Below are 22,675 nucleotides of genomic sequence, written 5' to 3'. Positions count from 1 at the left end.
GTGTGAGCTCATTCTACGCTCACCAGGATTTCCAACCCTGTGCCACGGAGCTGGTCTGACGTCACCGCCGTGCAACATCAGGCAAGTCACTCGGTCTCCTGGGCCTCAGTTTTCTCAACTGTAAAGCGGGAGGAACAGTTAACAAACAGCTATTGAGTATCTACTACATACCAAACCTGGGTAAGTTGGGTCTGAACTGGGAAATACTCTAGAACCCCCTTATGAACCAGGGGTCAAAGTCACAGACATCCTAGGTTAATCGTCATTCTGCCGACAGGGCACTATATCGACTAAACTATGCCACCTGGTAAAAACCGACACTTGATAATGCTTCTTACTTTTCTGTTGGTCAACAGGCAGGATCTATACCTACTGATAATGAATTCTGAAGAAGGATCCCAAATAATGAAAATTATAATGACGAAAGCCACCACACCTCTTGAGCATTTGCTATATGGCCAGGGACCATAAGCTATAGACCATGTCTATGTCCCCCTAAAATTCACACTCAGATCTAATCCCCAAGGGGATGTCGAGTGAAGGTGTGGCCTTTAGGTGGTGATTCGGTCATGAGAGCAGAGCCCTTGTGAATCGGATCAGCGCCCCTCATAGAAGAGACCCAAAAAAAACCCCTCCCCCACGTGAGGACACGCAACAAGACGGCCGTCTGGGAACCAGGAAGCAGGCCCTCAATAGACACCAGGTCTGCTGGAGCCATGATCTCAGACTTCCAGCCTCCAGAACTCCGAGAAATACCTTCTGTTGTTTAAGCTGCCTCGCTTATGGCATCCTGTTATATAATATATAGTAGCTCAAACGGACTAGGACACTATGCAAAGCACCAAAGTCACACACCTCATGAAATGAATTCTTTAACCCTCTCAGCACCACAAGGGGTAGTAGATGTTTTCTCACTCCCATTTTACAGATGAGGAAACTGAGGCTCAGAAGCTGTACAGCCCAGTGGAGGTGACAGAGCGAAGAGTTCTGAAGTCAGGGTTCAAGTGGCTTCCCCGATGCAGGCCCTATGTCTCCAACACCACACGCCCTGCCCCCGTGGGTTAGTACTCTTGGTGACGACCCCGAGGAGGTTCCGTCTTCATGCCCACATTACAAATAAGGGGAAAGTCCCACAAAGAAGCGTGAAATGACTTGCCCCAAACCCTACAGCTGAGCTCTCATCCAAGGAGAAGGTGGGAGGGGCTCTACGTGACAGGAGGTGATGGCTGCAAAGGCCCGTCCTTCCATCCGTCCCATGAGGTGGCCTCAGTGCTGCTGCAGAAGAAGAGTACCTGCTTCTGTGCGGGCGGAAGGGTGTCTTGAAGCCTTGGTCAAAGCTTTGAAACAAGGTTGGGAGTTGCCTTACGGCTGCATGCAGGTGCCAAACAGGGAGTGATCATCTTTACACTCCTCAGCATGGATCAAGTGCCTGGTTAGAATCTGACAATTCAGCTGAACACTCCTGAGTTATCTGACTTAAAAATATATTACCACAAGGTAAAGGGCAGAACAGATAGGGGAGGAAAGCAAAGAAAAAAAGCACTCTTATTTGTCTAGGATTCTAATAATAGCTATTAACATCAAAACCAAAAACTGGGAATTCCCTGGTGGTACAGTGGTTAGGACTCTGCACTTCCATTCCATTTGATCCCTGGGCGGGGGAACTAAGATCCCACCAAAAACAAACACTGAATGGAATAATATAAAAACACCAATCTTTCATCTACATCAGAGATCCTAAACTGTGGTTACATGTTAAAATCACCTAAAGAACTTTTCAAAACTATATAAGTTCTGAGTTGGAGCCCAGGTATTCGAAAGGTTTTGAAAACTCCCCAGGTAATTCCAATCTGTAGCCAGAGCTGGTTAACTCCTGCCCAGGACCACACGCGCAGAGGCTCACCATGATGCTGGTAAATGGCTCCCACAGAGGCCCCTGGATCAGGGTGGCTCCTGCAGGCGGGCACAAGAGGGCCGGCCCACTGTTCAGTGCAAGGCTCCTTTTATACAGAAACGGCCCCTTTCAGCCCACAAGAGCCTTGAAATGCTAATGTAAAAGCAGAATCTGATGTATTACACCAAGAGAAAGAAAAACACTACAGAAAAACAAGAAAACAGAAAAAACCCCAGGAGAAAGCATTATGGAAGAACTCCTCAAGCTTATGAACGCCCAGGGCCTGGCCCCCAGGACAGATCTCCAGACCTGTCTGAGGGGCATCCGCCTAGCCCGGCCTGCCTCCCGCTTCCCAGGATCCCCTCAGGTCCCTCCAAGTTCGGCCCCAGTGAACAGTCTGGCCAAACACGCACGCCTCTGGACATTATTATTCCTCCGACTTTTCATCGTCTACTGGCAACCTTCTACTCAGCTGTTCAGAAGTTTTGTCACAGCTGCCAGGACCGCATACACTCAACCATTTCAAATGCACCATTGCTACTGCCCTAAAGATGCAGCTGGGATGAGCGCTTCAACGCAAATATTTATATGTCTATCTCGCCCAATGTGGGTAAGGGACACAATTAATTAATTCACCTTTATATTCCTTAGTAGGTAGAAAAGGACCTGTTTCTATATCGGGTAATTTAGCAGAATATGAATGCTTCAACTGTCTCAACAGAGGAAAGTAAAAAAATCTTTTATTATTACAATCAGATTAAAATGGTCTAATTACTTTTTCTCCCCACATGATGAAAGTCAGTATTTAGCACTTTACTTAAGCAATACTTACTGTCATTTTGGTTCGGGACGTCTGACAACCCTGATCTAAAAAAAAACAAATTTAAAATAAGACAAATATCACTTTCTTCAGCATTTTCTAAAACCATATTTCTCATTAATTTTTACTGATTTTTAAAATAGTTACTGAAGAAAATATATTTTAAGTTCTTTCAAGTAAAGAATATGAGATTTGAGAGCTGAAATACAGAGCTAAGTAGTGGAATTAACTCTTTCCCCATTTTGTCCCCTCAGAAAGTATACACTGCTTTGGGAGCAATACTATGTTCTTAGATTTAACTCATTTATTAAATAAGTCTAAAGGGTTTTCGTTGTTTCTCCTGCCTACCCCCAGCACATACAATTTGCTGAAAATAGTTTTCATTTAAAATTACAAGTGACACATGATAGGCAGATCAACTTTTTTACAATTTTTGTTATAATTCTGTTTAGCTTCTCTCTATCCCCAAGTAGACTCTATTTTTTTCAACTAGCATTAAATTTTTAAGAGAATAAAACAAAAAGCAGTACATCTACAGAAACATCACTGAAGGCACTTCCACCCAGGGAAACTACGGAAGTTGCTATTAAACTATCTCTGAAATCAACTGTCTATTATCATTACCTTGAATCCAGATCTCTGGAACTAAAAACTGCTTTACAGGTTTTTCAAGGTACTACCCTCAACGATCACATACCATAATGTAAGTTTTCAGGTCCTTTCTGGGTTGTCATGTTGGGCTCGTTCTGCTGACAGTAGAAACGCAACAAGCAGTGCTGGTCGCAGAAATGCTTCATCTCCCCTCGCCACTGCACCCTCTCCCTCAGGGTGCCTTGAGATTTACAGCAGTCACACCTTGCAGCCTTGACGACAAAAGGAAGGTGTCAGACATCTCCCACGACAAGGTTTAAAAAGTCAGACATGTATTTTACAAGATGTCTAGATGTTTCAGTGACTGTTGTCAAATGTGATAAAACTATGTCTGATAAAGAAAAAATTAAAATTGTAATATAAGTCATAAACATACAGTAAAATCCACAAAAGTTTAAAAAGTAGCAATTTACCTAATTGTCAAAATCCCTTTCTATACTTACCAGAAGTCAAAGACCAGCATTACAAAGATAGGCTAACCAAAAAAAACCGAACAGTGGTAGACCAAATTGGTACGATGTATTTTTTTTTTAGAATTTTTTTTTTTGATATGGACCATTTTTAAAGTCTTTATTGAATTTGTTACAATACTGCTTCTGTTTTGTTTTGGTTTTTTGGCCCGAGGTATGTGGGATCTCAGCTCCCTGACCAGGGATCGAACCCGCACCCCCTGGATTGGAAGGCAAAGTCTTAACCACTGGACCACCAGGGAAGTCCCGGTACAATGTATTTTAATATTACAAAATAATTTTGAGAGCCATAATGATATACTGGTTGAAGTCTCCCACAATCACACTACACTGAAAATCTCTGATTAATGAACAGATTTCCCAGGTTCAACTGAGCTCATAATGGACCCATTTATACAACTGTACAGACCAGAAAAATTTTGAAACCAGCTCTTATGCTGAGAAAACCATGGATGTTAATTTGAAACGTTTTGTTTCAATAGTTTAATATAATAAATTTGAAGGGCTTTAATACTGTTTTTTTTTTAAATTTATTTTTGGCTGCGTTGGTTCTTTGTTGTTGCACAGGGGCTTTCTCTAGTTGTGGTGGCTTCTCTTCTTGCGGAGCACAGGCTCTAGGTGCGCGGGCTTCAGTAGTTGTGGCTCGCGGGCTCTAGAGCACAGGCTCAGTAGTTGTGGCGCACGGGCTTAGTTGCTCCGCAGCATGTGGGATCTTCCCGGACCAGGGCTCAAACCCGTGTCCCCTGCCTTGGCAGGCGGATTCTTAACCACTGCGCCACCAGGGAAGCCCCAATACTGTTTTAATAACAAGAACTTCAAGTTCATGTCTTAAAACACTCGGTATTTAATTAATTAAAAAACAATTATATTTTAAGATCACAAATGTGAACTACATCTAGGAAAACAATCGGCCCTAACTAGTCTACAACTTAATATGCAAAATAAAACCAACTAAAATTCATACATAAAAAGTTATACTTCATGATGGTGAACCAATTAATCTAGGGACAGATTTTTGAGAGATTCCATTTTACCTAGATTTTGCCCATTTTCACTATTTCTTAACATCTTGATCAATGAGGGGGCCAAAAGGTATAACAATCAATTTCAAATATAGTACCTTTCATAATTAAGTTTTTTATCTACTTACAGTAGAAATAAATTACTGCAATTTTAAAAATTGCCCTTTAGTTTAGCCACCAACTTAGAAGTTTTGACAAAGCAGTAAATATTAAGTACTTGGTAGCTGGTAACAGTCACAGCTGTAGCTTTCCCTCACTGCTCTAATCACCTAGACTTTCATATTTTGGGTTTGGAAACCACTCACTTTATGTCTCCACAGGAGTCCCATGAATCAACACTACAACAAATTCCTGGCTGGCACATGAACACAGGGCTGTGTGGGTAAACAGGTCTTATGTCACAGACATACCCCAGGGTCAGAACACAGGCTCTTTATTTCTCCAGGTCAGGGATTTCTCCTGCCGAATAAATGTTAAACCAATGAAGATTTGCAGTATAAATTATGACTATTAAGTGATGCCAATATCGCATCTCTTGTCCGAAAACTTGTGAGTTTAAATGTTATACTGCTGGTAATATAACATGGTAATCTCAATAATATTAGCACTCACTATCAACCAGGTCCTAGTTTACTCAATAATAAAAAAAGTCCCTACGTAAAACTCTCACCAGCAAAGACTGTTCTTTAAAATAATCATTGAAGTGCTCCAGGTTTCCGGGATTTTTTCCTTTTTATACTTTATACTCAAAGAAAAGCCAAAGCACCACGGGAGGAACTGAGTCTAAACAGTCAAGAACACAGCAAAAGTGAAGATGAGACCTGAAAACAAAGGCCAGGCTGCCCTCTCCATTCCACAAGCCTCACAACAGGGTGGGAAACTAAAGTCCCAATACAGTAAGTGACTTCTTAGGGCCAAATGCCAAAGTGCAGAGGCAGGATTCAAAGCAGACAGTCCAAGTCAAAACCAAGGCTTTATTTAGTGCACCAAGTTACAAAGACAATGGAAAAACAAATGAGTTAATATGAATAACTAGAAATAAAAATCCTAACAGATGTAAAATGCTGCAAGAAGGTTCTCAGCGTAACATCTAAAACCCAAATCAATTTGTATACAATTTGTATTTGTATACAACGTACTGTGCTCTTTGTATACGGTAATATTTCCACTTACACAATAATTTAATAGGCCTAGAGCCTACAACCAAGCACATTCCACCCAAAGAATCTGAACAATAAAATCGCTTCATTATTTTATAATTATAGACATTTGGAATTCTGTCCTAACAACACTTTAAGCTCCTTTCTTCCAGGAAGTTCAAAACAAATTTAGATGATTTCATTTAAAAAAAAAAAAAAAGGAGCAAGATTAGTGCTAATTTGCAAATGGCAACAAAATATGTATGTATTTTTTCAGGAAAAAGGATAATAACAGAACTCAATACTAATTCAAGCTTAATACCATAATCAAAATTTTAGAGGTTGTGAACCTCTTGTTTTTTGGCTTGTTTTTTCCTTTTGCAGCCACTCATACAAACTCCTGGTAAAGTGTCTGAAACCACGCTAAATGGAAAATCTCATTAATGCCCATCATTCGTTACCGACACCGACACCGACACCACTACCTCCTACTCACGAGACAGGACTCTTAGGAAAGCTTAACATTCCTACAGCGTAAGAACTGAAGTGTGACACATGTTTCTGGTTTAACAAACACTTCGTGGTTTTCCTGTCTGTGAAAAATCAAGGGTTGTGTATTATTTTGAGGAGGAAAAAAAAAAAACAGTTACTGATTCAAACAATCTAAATTAATAGGCAGGTACTACCTAAACTCAATTCAAAAACCTGATAATAAAACCGCTCAGCTAATCCAGGAGCCTCCTCTGCAGTAACTGAGGAAAGGTCATTGGACCTACACTGACACAGCCCCTTACCTGTCTTGGACAGTTTGAGTTGATGTATACACATCCTTGTAACCTTCCACCCTCTTGTTGCCCACTTCCCCAATCAGACCTAATTTTGCAAGGGGGAACCATGAACAAAATGAAACAGGGGATTTTATAGTCATTTATTTAAAAAAAGAATGCAGTAATAAAAGATTGGGCACTGGATACTATGCAAAGCATTCAAGTGATAAGAATTCTTCAGTTACCCAAAGGTACATTTAAAGCGAGAATATTAGTTATTTCCTTTCGAAACTTAATGTCAAAAACAATGAATGATTTTCTAAAATCAATATTTCTGGCAGTTTATAGACAAAAAAGAAAAACATAGAAGCCCCAAAATATTTTTCATTCAGGTATCCTTTTATGAATAAGGCTTATTAAAATGTAATTATTAATTTGATTACAGCCCAAAGTCATGCTGTTCGACTGTTGGGGCATTTGCACTGAAGAATTTAACACTGTCACCCTTCACTACTGGTTTTTAAGGCAAATCAAAGCCTGTATTAGGGCTTCCCTGGTGGCTCAGTGGTTAAGAATCTGCCTGCCAAGGCAGGGGACACGGGTTCGAGCCCTGGTCCGGGAAGATCCCACATGCCACAAAGCAGCTAAGCCCGTGCACCCCAACTGCTGAGCGTGCACTCTAGAGCCCGTGAGCCACAACTACTGAGCCCGCGAGCCACGACTGAGCCCACATGCCACAACTACTTAAGCCCACGCGCCTAGAGCCCGTGCTCCGCAAGAGAAGCCACTGCAATGAGAAACCTGCGCACTGCAACGAAGAGTAGCCCCCGCTCGCCGCAACTAGAGAAAGCCCGCGTGCAGCAATGAAGACCCAACGCAGGCAAAAAAAAAAAAAAAAAAAAAAAAAAAAGCCTGTATTAAAAAACTGTACTAGCTTTTATTCTATTACAATACTAAATCCTTTTTCTCCAAACAATTTAAACTTATAGAAATGAAAAGAACTATCCTCCCACCTGGTTTCACATTATGCCTGGAAACATTAACTTTGAGGAAAAGTAAAACCTACTTCCTTCTAAAGAGTTATCTGGGAGAAGAAAAAAACATTAATTTTATTCTCAGCATTTTTTGGTTGCATGATTTCAATGGCTTTTGTATTCTAATTTTGAAGAGAAGGTATTTAATTAACCTCTATTTTAAATCCAAAAGCAAACCATTTTACAGGCCTGAAGACACAGATTATTCAAAATGTCTTGTCAAGTTAAACAAACATAGGCGGAAATTTTAAAAATATAATATCAAATACTTAAATTTAAACAAACAAAAATGTAAAGCTCTTGAGACTGTAGGTAAATACGGCGTGTGCTCCTCTGTGGCGGCAGCAGCTGGGCTGGCTGCTCTCGTTGTAAACATTCCTTGATGAGGCACTTTTTATAGATTATGGGTCACAGTTTCTAATGAACTAAAATCTAAAATTCTGAGTTCTTAAATTGAAAAAGTGGAAGGGGAAAGAAGGTCAGGAAAAAAACCATAATTTGGTTGGGACTCAATTTAACGCATTTTCAAGATGACCATGTAATGGTAGCAGTGGATGAGGGGACTCATGAGAAACGTCAGAAAAGACAGCTGCTCGAGCAGAAAGCACAGAACACAGGGATTCTCTGACTCAGCACTGGCTGCCTCTACACAGGGCCCAATTAATTAGGAAGGGCAACTGTTTCCTCATTTTGAAGGTTGTAATCCTATTGATTACGTCAAAAATCATCACTGTTGCTTGCTTTACAAATTCCTACCATGTGTCTTTACTCCTCAGATTAGTACAGTTTGTAATAATACTATTGTATATATTATACAAAGATTTGTGGGGTTTAAAGTAAGACAAGGAATAATAAAAATGTTTAACGTACAGAATACTGACATTAAACATAAACAGATAATTGTCACTAGTTATTTAACTTTCTGAAATGCTCTGCCTCATTGAAATTTCATCATTGAACTTATAAAAACATTAGCTACAATTATCCTTTAAATAGGAAACTGGAACAAATGGCACCATCTAGAATAATTTGGTCTTTTGCCAAAGAACACTTCTTTGCTTCCCAAAAAAGAAAAAAAAGGAAACCAAAAGATTTCTCTCTTTTAATTATAAGTAATATAAAAGAGAACAGGAAGAATCAAAGAAAGAAGCCAAACAGAAATACAGCCCATGTGCTGTGAACAAAAAACAATATCCTCCAAGAAAGATTATTTGAAAGAATTGAAGTTTTGAGTTCACAATTACACGACTGGACAGAAATTTGTATGATAAACTAATGACAGGGGTTCCTCAGTATCACACAGTAACAACCTCTGTGTCAAACAGCAAAGCAAATGGTGAAAAGGGTGACAGACAGTAAGAACAAAATGGAGTTTCCACATCTGTGCCCACTAAATACCTGCATCCAAAACCAGTTTTTAAAAATAAAACCTCCTAAACAGTGGAGGAAAAGGTATATTTGTGTGCTAAACTGAAACTGAGCGCTTAGAGCCATCAAAGTAACATTTCCTGAGTGATTTCTCATCTGTCTGTAACAAGGTGCTGGTTCAGACGGAAAGGGATGCAGCCTCCCGTGTGTCAGTATTTGTGCTGTGTGTTTCTAAAATGTGAACCTTAATTCTAAGGCTTAAAGTAGTCAGAAACAACAGTAAAATAGTGAAGTAACTTTAAAAGTGCAACAAAATCTTAGCCTACAACAACTTGGAAAGTATCTTGTTCCTCTCTTTATTTAAAAAGATGTTTGGGGACTTCCCTGGTGGCGCAGTAGTTGGGAATCTGCCTGCCAATGTAGGAGACACGGGTTCGAGCCCTGGTCCGGGAAGATCCCACATGCCGCGGAGCAAGTGGGCCCGTGAGCCACAGCTACTGAGCTCACGTGCCACAACTACTGAAGCCCGCACGCCTAGAGCCCGTGCTCCGCAACAAGATAAGCCACCGCGGGCTTCCCTGGTGGCGCAGTGGTTGAGAATCTGCCTGCCAATGCAGGGGACACGGGTTCGAGCCCTGGTCTGGGAAGATCCCACATGCCACGGAGCAACTGGGCCCGTGAGCCACAATTACTGAGCCTGCGCGTCTGGAGCCTGTGCTCCGCAACAAGAGAGGCCGTGATAGTGAGAGGCCCGCGCACTGCGATGAAGAGTGGTCCCCACTTGCCACAACTAGAGAAAGCCCTCGCACAGAAACGAAGACCCAACACAGTCATGAATAAATAAATAAATAAATAAATAAATAAATAAATAAATAAATAAATAAATAAAAGAACGTGAATTTCTTTAAAAAAAAAAAGAGAAGCCACCGCAATGAGAAGCCCGTGCACCGTGACGAAGAGTAGCCCCTGCTCGCTGCAACTAGAGAAAGCCCGTGAGCAGCAACGATGACCCAACGCAGCCAAATAGATAAATAAATAAATAATAAATGTATAAAAGAAAAAAAAGATTGAACCCTGTTATGAACTATGGACTTAGAAAAGAAAAGAAAAAAACACATCCTAAGTATCTAAAACAATTACCTGCCAATGTTCATAATTGGTAAAGTACTCATCAAAAAACATTTCTATTTAGTGACATAAAGACACAAATTTTAGATAAATAATCCATTTTGTTAAACTACACTGCTGAAAATACAGATACATCCTAGTTTGGGGGCCCAGGGGGCCGGCGGTACTTGCCTTGTAGTACCAGTCTTGGAACCGCCGGCAGCAGTCCTCGCTGCAGAAGTCCCTCACCACGCCGTCCAGCTCCTTCGTCGCCCCCTTCTTACACAGCTGAGAGCAGTAGTTGCAAGTCACACACCTCAATCCTAAACGCCTTGCAAAATCCTGTTTGTACAACAGTTTGCAGCCTGAGAAATATAAGGTTTTAGTATTAAAACAAAAACTCATTTTTGAGGTAAGAAAGAGTTTACAGGCAAACAGAGCACTGGCTTTAGAAAGTGTTTATAAATTCACATATACAGTCCTCTTTCTCTCCTGATCAAAACTGTGAAATCTACTGTGATCAACACCAGCCTGTGAAAACTGGAACAGAACATGGAGTATTACATTAGATATGGTGTGGGTTCAAATAATTCATGTTCTAAGACTTTCAAATCTAGTCACGCTTCAGAACTGTTGTACCTGCTCTGTGTAAATATAATCCAATATAATCCTGCTTAAGTATCACAAACACACCACAAATGGGCATTTTAGAGAAATGAAAAGTGGAGACTGCTGAGAGGCACTGAGCAAACTTAAAGATACATTCACCTAAGCAGGCATTTTAGCTAAATTCTCTAGCCTTACCCATCTCTGTCACCCTAAAGGACCTTCAGGGAAGTAAAACTGGTTTAATGACCTGTCCAAAAACAGCATTTTGTTATTCTATTCTTTAATCAAAACACTTCCTTTACGTACTATATAAATGCATTATTTTAACGGTCCTTACATTTAAATCTTACTTATTCCCTATGATATCTCTATAAGGATTAAATAATCTTCATGCTGTGCACTTAAGAATGACCTTCCACTCGTGTAGCTACCAAAACACTACACCCATCCTTTAATAGGGACTGCAATTGTTTCCTATGTAATTTACTTAGCAATTACTTATAAACTGTCCTTATGGCTTCTTTTCTGTTACTTTGAACTATATCTTAAAACATGTTTAATATTTTACCTTTATTAGCTTTATCTTTCTAACTAGGTTTTGATGGTAGTACCAGGTATTATTACATGTTTTGTTATTTCTGACAGGTTCCAGCAGAGAACTAGGTGCAGTTAGAGAAAGCACAAAATATATTATTAAACAGGAAAAAAATACACGTCCTTTTTAACTTTTTATTGCCCAGAAAGTCCTTCCAATTGAAAATTACGTTCTTTAATGTCAACTATCTTTTTGTTGCAACTTGTTTTTCATGTTAGTTAAATCCATATAATCCAAATGATGCAAGGTGCCTGACATGTGTGCTAGCCCTCAACACTAATGCACCCCGATTTGTGAATCACTGAGACTGTCACTGCACAAAAATTCAGGTAAAAGAGTTCAATTAAATTCAGAATCAATCTCTTGAATGAAACATTATGTCACTTTTCATTATAGCTGCCATCTTAACAGTAAACGTGGTTACTTTTCATCTGGGGGACTGAGCCTACATGAACAGGAATGCCTGCTGTAAGCAGTACCCTCTTGCAGACATGACCTCAAGTGTGAAATGTTTAATGTATAAACGGAGGCACTTGTTGAATGGACTAATAATCTTTTGATATTGCTGCAATTCCCTACTGCTTTTAGGATTTTCCAACCTTTTTCTTGCCTCTAACTAGTGGTAGAAATCGACAGAAAAAGTGGATCCAGGAAGAAGGGAAAAAAAAAAAAAAACCTGGAAAATAATTGATGAGGACAGCAGGTAGGAAAGCTGGGAGTCCAGTGCCTGGGGCCAAAGAAAGAACAGAGAGTGAAAGCCACAGAGCAGAATAGGACGTTTGGGGAAAAGTAAAAATAGAAAAAGCCCAAAACCCTTAGCTACAATCCTGGCTCCTAACTCTGGAGAATCGGAATGAGAAACAAACTTCATTTTTCTAATCTGCCGCCTGGCACCAGAGCAGCAAAAAGTATAAATGAGAGGAAAGAGAATTCCTGAATGTACTGTTACAAAAGCCAGTGTCTCCCTGGCATCCCAAATTGAAAACCTAAAAGTCTTTTCTGACTGTAGTAATGCCTCGTGTGATGTTCCTTCTGGTATACTGAATAGCTTTGTAGACTGGGCAGTAAACGGACAGGGAATGAAGCCAATGGAAAATAATTCTAATCCACTTGGAAAATCAACTTTCATATCACAATTTGTCTGTTTAGAAATAACGTGGTATGATAATGCTTTTAGTTTATTCTCAAAACTTCCTTGTAATGGAAAAACATGTTACCAAATTCTTAGAGATAAAAAACCCTGAGGCCCAGAGGTCTATAAGTATATATAAAATAACAGTAGAAAAGTGAACTCAACTTTTTTGTTCAGCTATACTAAAATTGTACCACTACTCTGAACATATGTAGTTATATATTTTGAAAATATTTTGGCAAAAAATTAACATTAAATATTAATGAAAGTTATGAACAACACTGTATATGCACTTGCCTTCACTACAGAAAGGTCTCTTAACTCCAGAGAAATTCACTGTTTCGTGAAGAGTCTTCTCCTCTTGACAGTATTCGCAATATGTAACTATGCAGTGCAGCTTCTTATAGTCATCTGAACAAGTTTTGCTGCAGAATTGATGCACTTTGTTCTAAATGCACAATGGGAACCTTGGTAAGTATATGACATCCACCTCAAGAACAAGTTTAAGAAATACACAAGCCACTTTTACAGAAACAAAGTTAAATCATTTACCTACTTAATGTTATAATCCTTAGCGATACATTTCCTATAGGCCACAGACACCCAGTTTAACTAATTCACTGCTATATTTAGACATAGCTCCACAAAATTCAATACCATTAACTACCCTAAAATTACTCAGTGAAAGAATAAAAGTATAAGTATCACTAAGACAAGATGGCAGTCTGGTGTTGCTAACAGGACTGGAGAAATGGGACGAAAACAATGGAAGATACAACATGGATAAGCTACAAAAAGATAAGAACTATGACAATCATATCATTTTCACTCAAAAAGAAATATTCTTTGTTGAGTACAGTCAAGCAGACTCGATCGCATTCCTACCACAGCTTAATAGTGACAGACCTACTAGGGGTAAAGTATTCCACTGGGGGGTCATCACACAGTGTGCGGCCAAGTGTGAGACTGAGTTGATTCCCTTGAATAGAGCAAGGTTAGTAATTATTTAGTTATTTCTCCTGGCCCCAAATCCACAAGAGCCAGAGCTACTTCTCAAATATCCAGCCGACCAGGAAAGGGCGGCAGCTTTTCTTTTCCCATTTCTCCAGTTCTGTTAGCAACACCAGACTGCCATCTTGTCTTAGTAATACTTATACTTTTATTCTTTCACTGAGTAATTTTAGGGTAGTTAATGGTATTGAATTTTGTGGAGCTACGTCTAAATATAGCAGTGAATTAGTTAAACTGGGTGTCTGTGGCCTATAGGAAATGTATCACTAAGGATTACAACATTAAGTAGGTAAATGATTTAACTTTGTTTCTGTTTTTTTCAGGGCCTTCAACATCCTTCCTGCTGTGATTTAAAGACCGTAACAGTCACGAAAACTCATCACTGGGTGCTGACAACAGTCTCAAAGAATGACTGGTTTAAATGCTCTTGAGACAGCACCAAACACAATAACAAAACTAAAAAATTTTCTAGGGACTAAATAATAAAATTTCAGATTTCCCAAGTACTTTAGAAATCATGTAGTCCAGTCCTGGGGATCACCTTCTGCCTAAGACTCAGATACTGCGGGACTTGCCAAGAGCCACTATTAAGTTTGGCTCAAGAGCAGCTGTTGTTAGCACTACATCTTGTACACCATTTATTACATACTCCATGCCCTTAAAAACATGGAAAGAAAGAATGGCCGAAGGTGAACACTGCTCAAGGAGCAGCATCCAGCCGGGCCCCCCTGTCCCATCCTCCTCCCACCCCCATCCACCCATCCATTCATTACTGCCCCCTTACTGAACCAAACATTAATGCTCAGAGTTTTTGCTATGGCAAAAAGATGTGGCAAAGTAAATCATGGTAAACGTAAGGCAATGTAAGATACTACAGTTCACAGACAATACTTATAAAGATGGGGGGTGGGGAAAGAGATGGGAACAACACTGCAGAAACAAAAGACACCCCAGGTATGTGGCTAAAATGACATTCTGTACACTACTATGAACATAATATATTGTGGATATGACTTCAATAATTTTTTGTTTGACCTAAAAAGAAACAGATCCTTTCTTGGTGCTACTCCCACATAAAAAAAGCAAATAATCCAATCACCACAAAATCTGAAAAACTAATCCTCATCCACTAAGAAATAGGTTCTCAAATGGAAATGTCATAGTTACTATACCAGACTTTCATTTTAGCACTAGGTAACATACATTAACAAAATAGGACTTGCCTCCCATTCCAGGATTTCTGGCTTTGAACAAAAGGAATTTTTGCAATAGTTGCACTTCAACTGAATATCACTTGGAGCTACAAACTGGCCGTTGGGAGATGACTGCATGCTGAGAGCCTAAAACAAAGCACAAAACACACCGAGTCTGAGGTGGATTTTAGAAGTTTTTTTTTGTGATGACCATCAAATATCAACGACGTCCAGAAAATAGTACGTATCCTTCTTAAATACTTATTTCCTCAACGTATAAAATTACATTTCTGAATTCTGTCTTTAAAAATACTAGTATGCTAAGTTAGTTTTACGAAATTGAAGTTCATTTTCTACCACATGATTACTACTAATTATTTAAAATAATACGGAAAAGGAAAAAAAATCATAAAGTTCAATTATGATTTTTTTCTTTAAGAAAATACAAGCAAATAATAGTGAGGTCAGTTCACCAAGTCCTGAACTAGTAACTAAACACAAAAGAACCTAGCTCCTGGTTCTGCCTCTAGTAGCTAATTTACTAATGATTTGTTGCATTATTGCCATCATTTTCATTCCAAGTCCATCCGTGAAAACAGCCTTTTTATACTTCCTTTTAATTGATTTTGTTTTATACAAAGTTGGAGGGGTAAGCTTTACAGACTGGTATTGATGCCAGAAATTTTAGTTTTATTACATTTTTAAGAGTTAAAATGATTTACAGAGTAGAAAAAGATATAAGCATACATGTGCTTTAAAAGTTTTGTTCTGGGACTTCCCTGGTGATCCAGTGGTTAGGACTCGCACTTTCACTGCCGATGGCCTGGGTTCAATCCCTGGTCGGGGAACTAAGATCCCCACAAGCCAGGCAGCGTGTCCGGCGGAGGGGGGGAGGAATCTGTTCTAACCTGAGTAATGAGTATGCTGATATTTAATTATCACTCTTTAATCCATATTACATATAATCTGTTGAATGTATGAAATAGTTAATACAAAATTTTTCAAGGCAGCAATGGTAGGAGAAAAAACCTTTATCATTTTATAACTTCTACATACATCACACAACACAATTAGAATTTGTGAAAAGAAAGAAAACACGCATATTTAAGACCGTAACTACCAGGTGAATGAATTATTTAAAAAAATAAAACCCAGCAACAATACCCTTAGCGTTTCCAAAAAACTGAAGTCCATTAAAGTTAATTATCCTTTCAAAACAAATGAAATGTTATCCTATTATCTTACTATGAAATGGAAAAACATCTAAGGAAGACATAAAAGTTCAAGATCTACGGTTTGCTTTAAGATAAAGAAAAAATGCTGCTTTTCTCTTCGTCAACTTTGTACTTTTGTGCAGTCACAGAGTGGTGAGGCTGCCCTACAGGCTTATCTTGGATGCATTCCTCCAAAGTAAGAGTCTAAACTGTTTCTTTAAAATATACAAGGTACATACACAAATGTTCTTATCAAATGATGGGCAATACAAGTTTCAATTAAATGAAAAAAGTAGTTAAAACATTTTCAATTAACATTTCAGTTTACCCAACATCAAAAGGGAAGAAAGTTAAAAATCTGACAAACAGCAAAGACACTGTCCTCCTCTCCCACAATTAATCCTTAGCCCTTAATTTCTATTTTGAGAAGAACCAACAAGTCGAAAGCAATGTTTACCACTCTCAGGATGTATCCGTGGCCACAATCCCAACTTCCAAAAGAAAAGTTTAATCTTGAATGTGGTTAATTACCTAAGCTCAGGCAAGGTATAACTATTAACAAAAACAACATTCCCCTGGCTGAATTCAAACTACCTCAATTTAAGGTAGTTAAGAGACTGCATTTTCAGTTTAAATCAATTAACTAGAGCAGAGTACCTGCAACACAGTAGAACTGTTGGATGAATGAACTCATTCTACCCTGAAATTTCACACACATCAGGTAAACCACTTAGCTCATGCTGAATCCCCAACTACTCCACCTTACTGGTCAACCAGCTTACATCTGAACACACCCAGCAGTCCTATTCTGAGACTATCCATACTCCAGCTCTGACAACTGTGTCAGAGAGCTCTTCTTTACACTGACCGAAATGAAAAATGTCTCCCTGAAGCTGATCTTGAATGAAACGAAGGCTGACCAGGACAAGTCCAATCTCCAGTCCCACAGCAAATTTCTAATACGTGAAGAAAACGTGCACGCTTGTCACTTCCGGGGTAAGTGTACCTACATCCTCCATCCACTTAACATAAAACAGAACCCGAAAAAGTCAGATGCTACTCAAACCATCTGCTAAGAAACAACTGCACGGCAGGCACTGAGCTCAATGACACTATGTGAAAATGAATCAAGAAAAACCTCATTCAAAATGGGGCCAGGAAGCTGGGCGGCTAACTTCAGACCAGCAGGAGGAGGGCTGCCTGCTTGCCCGGCGACCCAGCGGCGACCCAGCGGCGACCCAGCGGTGAGCGGCCCCGCCCGGGACGCTCGCCCTCCTCCAGCTACCCCGGGCTCAAACCTCACCCACCTCCCCCCTTTCCTCCCCTCCTTCAGTCTCCAGACTTGCCTGTGGTGCCGCCTCCTTCGCTACTCCCGAATAAACTCGATTTTGCTGGCTAGACCACTTACCCTTTTGTTTTAAAGGTTGATAGCTAAAATTTACTTTCCTTCCAAGTCTGTATCATAAGTAACAATTAAGAAGTCGATTTCGAGCATCTGTGCTAAGCAGCGAGCTGGTGAAGCTACCTCTGCTGTGACTCCAGAATCTCTACCCTCCAATTTGACCCTCAACAAAATATGTAAAAATCAGCACACTGAATAAAGATGAAGTATATTACACCGCTTATTTTCTTTGTGTATTTTATTGGAAGCATTAGGCAAAGTAAATAACAAACCTGGAATTTAGCCACACAATTGGAATTGCAAAAGTTATACAGTTTTCCATCAGGCATTGTGGCTTGATACTGAGGTAAAGAGTTTCGCTTACAAAAATGGCAAATAATTCCCAAACCTAGGAGAGAAAAAGTACATATCTGATTTTTTATAAAATAATCAGTTTTTAAAAAAAAAAAATCTTAATTGACCTCTGAGAATAGTTTAATGAAACTTTATGTAAATATTATTTTATTAATTTCTGAGATTATTTACACCTTAAAAAAATACTGTCATAAAAGAAGACTCTGATACTATCTCTAAAACATACACAGATACATGAAACAATCTCAGTTTTAGATAATGTTTGGATGGAAAAACAATTTTAGTTAGGAACACAGACATGGACAGAACTTCACCAATAATTTAAAAATTAAATGACCAAAACCATCAAAGTTTGCACTAAGAAAGTTTAGTGTGATAATAAAAATAAACCAATTATGCAGTTAAAAGTGAGCATAAAAAGAAAGTCAGAGGAGAAAGAGCAATTAAGAAATTATTAACGTTACTAAAGGTTTTTAACTTCCCAAATACCTGAGACTTACTTTGTGGTTTTGCATATCTTGTCTTGTGACTGTTCATGCAAGCAGTTGAACAATACGGCTCCATGTACCCATTAGGACCTATACACTGAGTCATGTCGAAGAACCTGCACTGCGTTCGGCAGCCAGTACAAGTGGTCAGTTTTCCATATTTCTAAAATTTGAAACATAAAAAGAAAATTAAAAATTTAACTAGAACAAAATATTTTACTTTTCATTATACTTTTTCTCTGTGCAAAACAATTCTGTTCACCGCTAATCAGGCTTAGTGGGTCAGAAGTCTCCATCTGATGCAAAGTGTTAACTGCAATGCAGCTAGATTAGGGTCAAACAAAGCTATGATCTAAGCTAAGTCTCCTTCAAAAATAGTGCTTTTCCCTATTAATTAAATAGAATCCTTACATATAAGTAAGTAGAAACTGAAGATGTAAGAAAGGCACGGTGTTTTCTGTTCACAATGATGACACACCTCCTTGTCATGCAACAGAAGAAATTAAATGAACCTACAAAATGTAAGTCCTAATAATCAAACAGCTACCCTCCTTCAGAGCTGAGCTGCTACTGTCCCAAGCACTCTGACACTTCTCTTAAAACTCATTTAACACCTTTCTACTACATTTAAAACCTCGTTCAACCAAAATAAAATATTAAAACTTTAACATTTTTTTAATTTAAAAAAACTTCATTCAAAATGATTTTTGGTTATTAAAGTTAATAATTAGTCAATAGGTAATAATAAAGTCAATCGTGTCAAAGGTGAATATTGCCAACCCTGATGTAATTCAGAGAATGAGGTAAGACCAAAGGAGGAAAGGCCAAAGGAGGTGCAGCTTGGAAATTACTAGACAAAAGCAGTATCACTGAAATATGGACAGTCTTACAAAAATACAAATCAGAGGAACTGGTGTGTTTGTATTTAAAAATTAACTTGATAGTCACAATTAGAAATCAAACAAAAGTAAAAGCAAGCCTTTAAGTGCAACTTGTATTTGATTTCTTTTCTGAACTGTAACAGAACTGTCATAATCAGTTAAATCAAATATCACATGTCACGATGCAAAGTAATCGTACAGTCAGTCCTCCGCATTCGTAGACGCAAGGTCATTTTATAGAAGGGACTTGAGCATCCGTCTTTCCACATGATGTTTAGATTACTTCACGCATCTTCGCACCCAACACCACCTAGTACAATATGATGACATAAGAAGTGCTCAACGTTCCATGGATGGATGAATAATAGATGTCAGGGAAGACGACAATCAGGCCAAAAATAACAAAAAAATGAGTAAACTGCATGGATAAATTTCACAAATGCCACAGGATTTGAGAAAATAAAATAAGAAATTGAAGGTAAAAACATTAGCCAAAAACAACTTAACATCAACACCAAAAAAAGAAAAAAGAAAAAATCTTCTCAGCATACAATTAATATAAAAGTCATGAGAAAACACAGCTATTTCCATGCCAGGAATGCGTGTTCTATTCCTAGTGGTTCCTTATTTACTTAAACATCACCCAAAGGAAGCCGTAAGTTTTACTTTTCAAAGTGGAAACCAACTCATTCTTCAAGCTCTGATAGGCTCAAAAAAAAGAAAAACCAAAAAGAAAAACTTATCAATAGCAAAAGGATACTAACACGGAAAAAATAAGAATAACTGCAAACCTATTAAGTCTGATTATGACTCTCCCAATGTTCAGGACAATAGAGGAGAAGGCTGTTGTTTTGTTTGGAAGGACAACATGTTTTCCTGGGGCCTAATATAATAGTTTAAATTTTATTTATATCAGAAGAAGTATCAAGGAAAACACATCAATAAAACAAAGAAAAATAAAAGAATGTTTAGAATCTGGCACCACAGTACAAATGAGGAACACTAAAAATATCAGGACACCTGCCATTGTATCACAGAGTTACAGAGAGAAAAATAAAGCAGCTCCCAGCAGGTGGATGTGAGACCTCCACAGGGCAGCATCTATGAAGAATTCTTTTACAGATATAAATGAGGTCCAATCATCCATTCCAATCTCACACTAGATTTTTTAACTTATTAGAAATATCCTTCAAGTTGACAATGATTTTACTGCCAGAATGGTTAAGTAATTAGTAAGTCTTAAGACGTACCCATAAAAAGTAGACCAGTTGACCTGGGTCAAATAAGCAAGAAGCTAAGCAACTGGTCCCCACTGAGAAATAGTTTTGTATGAAACTGAGAAAAACAGAATCATTAACACTGAAAACACTTTAACAGCCACTTTCACAGTTGCCACTACTTCAACAACAAAAAGGCCCATCTAACGGGAGAGTATAAGCAAAAAAGACATATGCTGTCATGCCATGTTTTCTCTGCTTCCTATGTAAACAACGTAATCATATTTAAATTTCATGCACCCTATAAATATGCATTGAGTGATTTAAGGAACAAAATTAAGTGGAACAAATTCACAATTATTATATTCCCCATTCAGGCACGGGGGGAAATAAATTATAAATTCAGTAAAAAAAAGTATGAGGTAGATGTGATCGAAACAACACTGGTGAGGTAAAACGAAAAAATAATGGGGAGTTTGCGGCAAATTGGCTCATTTTCAGTCTAGTCATTGAAAAAAGGTGCCTTACATTTTCATGTTAACCAGCTCCACATGAATATCAAAATTAACCATCACATGATTCTAAAACTTCTCCCTAATTTCTCCTTTTAGTTGTAAGTAAAACATCTCATTTACTACATTTTTAACCAAGCAAGTGGACGGACGGCAAGGGTAGGTGCTCAAGAGATAAAGCCTTGATGGACTTGTTACTGCAAATCTAATCTAGGAAATGGGCACAAGTGTGGCTGCAGAGAACTGACTTCCTGGCCACACACAGATACAACTGAAAACTAACTTAGTCCATGACATCGCATGGAAAAATTATTATCTTTATATTCATTAACATCTAACCTAAACGTAGCTTTCTTTTCATTCTGATTAGAGGTAATAAACCACATTAGTTTTAGCAGAACCTGCTAAAACAAAAATCCCCAACTTTTTATCTTATACTGGCAGGTGGCTCAATATATCATTGATGTCCAACATTACTTCAAAAAACATTATAGTTAATAACCACTATACCTTATTACTTAATGCATTAATACAGTGTATATATATATCACATTTCAAAAATTTTTAAATATTTTGATAACTATATTTGGAATAATTGGTTCTAGTTGTAATCAAAGATATTTTATTTTATGCATTTAAAAGCATTCTGAGAAACCGTCTAACCATGTTACCAAGGGAGTCCAATGCATAAAAATAGTGAAGAACCCTGTGGAGAGGGGGATAGTGATAAAACTTCAACAATGACATGATATTATACTAATTTTTATACTAAGTGAAGATTAAGAGGTAAATTCAAGTAAACCTTATACTTCTTTTATTCACTCAAGTTGACTCTCAGTCAACTGTATAACTCATTATATAGAAATTTTATATGGAAAGGACAGATAGGAAAATAGTAGGCAAAGATGTTAAAAGAGCTACTATGATAAATACGCTGATATACTCAAGAAACCCATGGAGGAAAAATATGAACACAATGAGGCCAGGAATAGAGGACATAAAAAAGACCCAGATGTAACCTCTAGAGATAACAAATAAAGTCCAAGACAAAAAATACACCACATGGAACTAACAGTTGATTAGAAAAGATTAGTAAAACTGAAGACACATTACAAAGTCTCTAAAATGAAGCCAGAAGGAAAACAAGACTTTAAAAACCTCAATAAATAATAGAGCCACCGTGACCATGGGACAGGAGCAGGAAATCTAATACACCTGGAATTAGGGTCTCAGAAGAACAGAGGGAGAAACTGAAAAAAACTTGTTTTTAAATAATGGCTTATGATCCTGATTGGATGCAATACAATTTTTTTCCCCAATTTGCTATAACAGACATTAATGAACAGAATTTGAATAAGGTCTATAGGTTAATCAGTGGTATTATATCAATATAAAATTCCTTACTTTGATCACTGTACTACAATTATAATTATTCTTAATTATATACACTTATTATTCAAGTCCTAATTTATTCATGTGGCTTAATGGGAATATAGATTTGGAAACATTTTTTGAAAGAAAGGGTTTTTTCCCCCCCTCTTTCAGGTAGTCACAAGAGAAGGACTCATATCCTATATTTAAATGCCCACTGGGGGTTTCCCTAGTGACACAGTGGTTAAGAATCGCCTGCCAATGCAGGGGACACGGGTTCGAGTCCTGGTCCAGGAAGATCCCACATGCTGCGGAGCAACTAAGCCTGTGTGCCACAACTACTGAGCCTGTGCTCTAGAGCCTGTGAGCCACAACTACTGAGCCCGCGTACCACAACTACTGAAGCCCGCACACCCTAGAGCCC

At 38.4% G+C, this 22,675-nt stretch overlaps 1 protein-coding gene across 13 annotated transcripts in view; it reads right to left on the bottom strand.

Annotated features, from left to right (window-relative positions):
* Positions 1–22,675, bottom strand: part of LOC309615385 (zinc finger MYM-type protein 2) — a 110,115-nt gene that overhangs the window by 37,303 nt on the left and 50,137 nt on the right. For 10 of the 13 annotated variants that reach the window (XR_014236789.1, XR_014236790.1, XR_014236791.1 and 7 more), the window contains 7 exons: positions 18,283–18,433; positions 17,701–17,816; positions 14,843–14,959; positions 12,906–13,056; positions 10,465–10,637; positions 3,412–3,577; positions 2,727–2,761 (listed from right to left, as the gene is read on the bottom strand). Coding sequence is in view for 7 of the 13 variants with exons in the window: in XM_082364892.1 (XP_082221018.1) it covers positions 2,727–2,761; positions 3,412–3,577; positions 10,465–10,637; positions 12,906–13,056; positions 14,843–14,959; positions 17,701–17,816; positions 18,283–18,433 (909 nt within the window). In the remaining 6 variants the exon portion in view is untranslated. Of the gene's footprint in view, positions 1–23; positions 1,299–2,726; positions 2,762–3,411; positions 3,578–10,464; positions 10,638–12,905; positions 13,057–14,842; positions 14,960–17,700; positions 17,817–18,282; positions 18,434–19,350; positions 19,462–22,675 lie in introns of those variants that run through there. The other 3 variants (XR_014236788.1, XM_082364893.1, XR_014236787.1) reach the window with 3 other exon arrangements.

The sequence above is a fragment of the Balaenoptera borealis genome (genome assembly GCF_965194805.1).
Source record: "Balaenoptera borealis genome assembly, chromosome: 18".
NCBI classification, from domain to species: Eukaryota; Metazoa; Chordata; class Mammalia; order Artiodactyla; family Balaenopteridae; genus Balaenoptera; species Balaenoptera borealis.
Note: the sequence above shows the minus strand (reverse complement) of the source record. Positions and strands in the feature narration are given on the sequence as shown.